The sequence below is a fragment of the Tupaia chinensis genome, unplaced genomic scaffold (assembly GCF_000334495.1).
Source record: "Tupaia chinensis unplaced genomic scaffold, TupChi_1.0 Scaffold000226_1, whole genome shotgun sequence".
In the NCBI taxonomy this organism is placed as follows: domain Eukaryota; kingdom Metazoa; phylum Chordata; class Mammalia; order Scandentia; family Tupaiidae; genus Tupaia; species Tupaia belangeri.
Genome location: NW_006159701.1, coordinates 6086104 through 6088495, shown reverse-complemented (window position 1 = coordinate 6088495; position 2392 = coordinate 6086104). Strand labels below are relative to the sequence as shown.

The window sequence follows — 2392 nt, the reverse complement described above, 5'->3', positions numbered from 1 at the left end:
ATTTGCTGGAGAGGTTTTTGCCATAGAGCGCGTGTGCTCTACAGACAGAGACAGAAAGCGAGAAATCACCCCCCAGGGGAGATGGCCACGCCGCAATCCCTTCTCCTCCATTCTCCTCTCGGGATCTTGGGCATGCACGCACATGCTCCCAGCGTGGGTTTTAAGCCACTGGGTCCGGGACGTGAACCGTGGTCGACCACATGGGAGTCCAGCGACATAGCCATTACGCTAACTGCTGGTCCCACAAAAATAACTCTTAAAAAAAAAAAAATAGAAGGGGCCCGAGAAGGTAAAAAGGATCCACAAAAGTCCTAGGATCCACAAAAATCAGCGCTGTCTAGACTTAAGTTTGTGAAGGATAGATTCTAGAGAAAGAGCGCAGCGGTCACTCTCTGTGCCTGCTGGGGGCATGAACCAGGACGTGGCATTCTGATCTGTCATCTTTGATGTGATGAGATGAGCTTAAAGACGTCTGGTTCAAATTCCAGATCCACAGCCTTCTCATTTCAAGCCTTTCTGAGCCTGTTTCCTAACCTGCAAAACGGAGTTCCTGGGGCCCTCAGGTAAGGAATGAAGGGACAGTGGAAGCCAGCACTGTACGGGATACGGTTCTAAAGAACTTTCTTTCTCCCAACCCCTACAGGGTAGGTTATATTTCTATCACCACAATGCGTGCTCTGGGGAATCAAAACCTTGATCAGAATTTCTTTCAAAGAAATTAAAAGCACAACCAAGGATTTCCCCAGGGCTCAGTTTCCCTCTCATAGGCGAAATTCTGGTGAAACTCCCGGGTCCGTCCGCGTCCCGCCCGCACCCCCTGCCGGTGTGAGGTGGTACCGTCTGGCTGCGTCCTGCGGAAGCGTCCACGTCCTCGGTCAGCACTGACCATAGACACTCTCCGGACTGGGAAAACGAAGGGCCCAGAGCTAGAAAGGAGCCGGGACTGCGCCTGGTGATAGCTGGAGACCCCGGGCGAGGCTTGGGGAGGGAACAGCGTGCTGGGGGCGTGGCCTCTTACGGGGCGTGGCTTCCAGTCGGGGCGGGGCCAGCCTGCGGGCCCAGACGTGGCGCAGAGGTCGGGTGGTTCGCCTCCAGCTCGCGGATCATCTCCGGCCGGATCCTGATGAATCTCCTGCTACCCCCCACTTCCCGCGGCGCTTGGGGGCCCCAGCCACCGCCGTCACCACATACCGGCCGAACTGGGACCGTCTGCGCGGCCTGGCCCGAGCCCGGGTAGAGGTGAGTGCACTGTCCCCCGCCCCGGCACTACCTCCCTCCAACCTTTCCACCCGGTCGTCTTGGGCCTGCCTGCCCCGACCCCAAGACCACTCTGACCCCCGAGCCCTCTCCCTTCCCTCCACCAGGACCATCCCTCCCGCTTCCTTGCCCCAGGATGCCCCAGCATTCACTGTGGAAGCTTTGTGGCCTGGAATTCGGAACCATTCCCCCAGCCCCCATCCGGCCAGACAGCAGGCCCCTAGACGAATTGGCCCTGCCCTTAACTCTTCTCCTGGCCTAAGACTCCCACATCTGCTCCACGGAGCCCAACTTCCCCTCCTCCATCACTCCACTTTTTTATGGAATTTCTCTCCCTCACCACTTCTAGGGCTTGGGACTCCAGAGAGTCTCTCTTCTTTCTGCTGGGGGAGGGAAGACTTTCTAAGCGCTTCCCCCCATCCTGCAGGAGCCAAGGAAGGAGGCTGGGACCTGGGTTGCCACACTCGGGCCGCGGTCTTCCCACCTAAAAATCCCCCCTGGAGTCCGCATCTGGGTCTGGGACTTGGACTGCGGAAAGGGGTCTAGTGAGGGAGGCTTGAATGGGTGGTCCAGGAAGTCTGCCCTCCTGCTGGGTAGTGGCCACGCTTTGGGGAATGCAGGGAGGGGCCACCCGTCTTCCGGTATTAGGAGAGCAACCATATGGTCTGTGGGGCTAGGCCGCAGGTGGCAGGCAGAGAGCTCTGCGTGGGTTGGTTAGGGACCAGATGGCAGGTGTCTCTAATGGGGGCCCCCAGGGCAATTCTGAGCTGTTTTCTTCTTGTCTGCCTCCACCCTGAGATTTCAGGGGCGGAGGGCCAGGCCCAGTCTTTGATTGTCCTGAGAGAAGCAGGGCAATCATTTCTCCTGGGCATTGCGAGTGAGTCAACAGAGATGCTGTGAGCCTCTGGCCTTATTTCTTTTTTCTCCTGGTGTCTCTGGGGCTGAATTTCCAAACCGTATAGACCTTCCTCCTGCCCACAAGCGGCTTCCATTTCTCTCACACCTTGGAAACTGCTGTTCCAGGGGCAGCTCCCAGCCCAGCCCAACTCAGGGATGAGGATGAAATGGAGGTGTGGTTGGGGAAACACAGGGACTCCTGACCTATCCCATTTTGTCCCCTTTCAGACCTGTGGTG

The 2392-nt window shown here is 57.7% G+C and overlaps 1 protein-coding gene across 1 annotated transcript in view; it reads left to right on the top strand.

Moving 5' to 3' along the window:
* The first annotated feature begins 922 nt into the window (after nucleotides 1-922).
* Nucleotides 923-2392, top strand: part of SELENOM (selenoprotein M) — a 2743-nt gene continuing 1273 nt past the window's right edge. Inside the window, 2 exon segments of the mRNA XM_027771583.1 lie at nucleotides 923-1148; nucleotides 1151-1797. Coding sequence (XP_027627384.1) covers nucleotides 1124-1148; nucleotides 1151-1797 — 672 coding nt within the window. The 5' untranslated portion in view covers nucleotides 923-1123.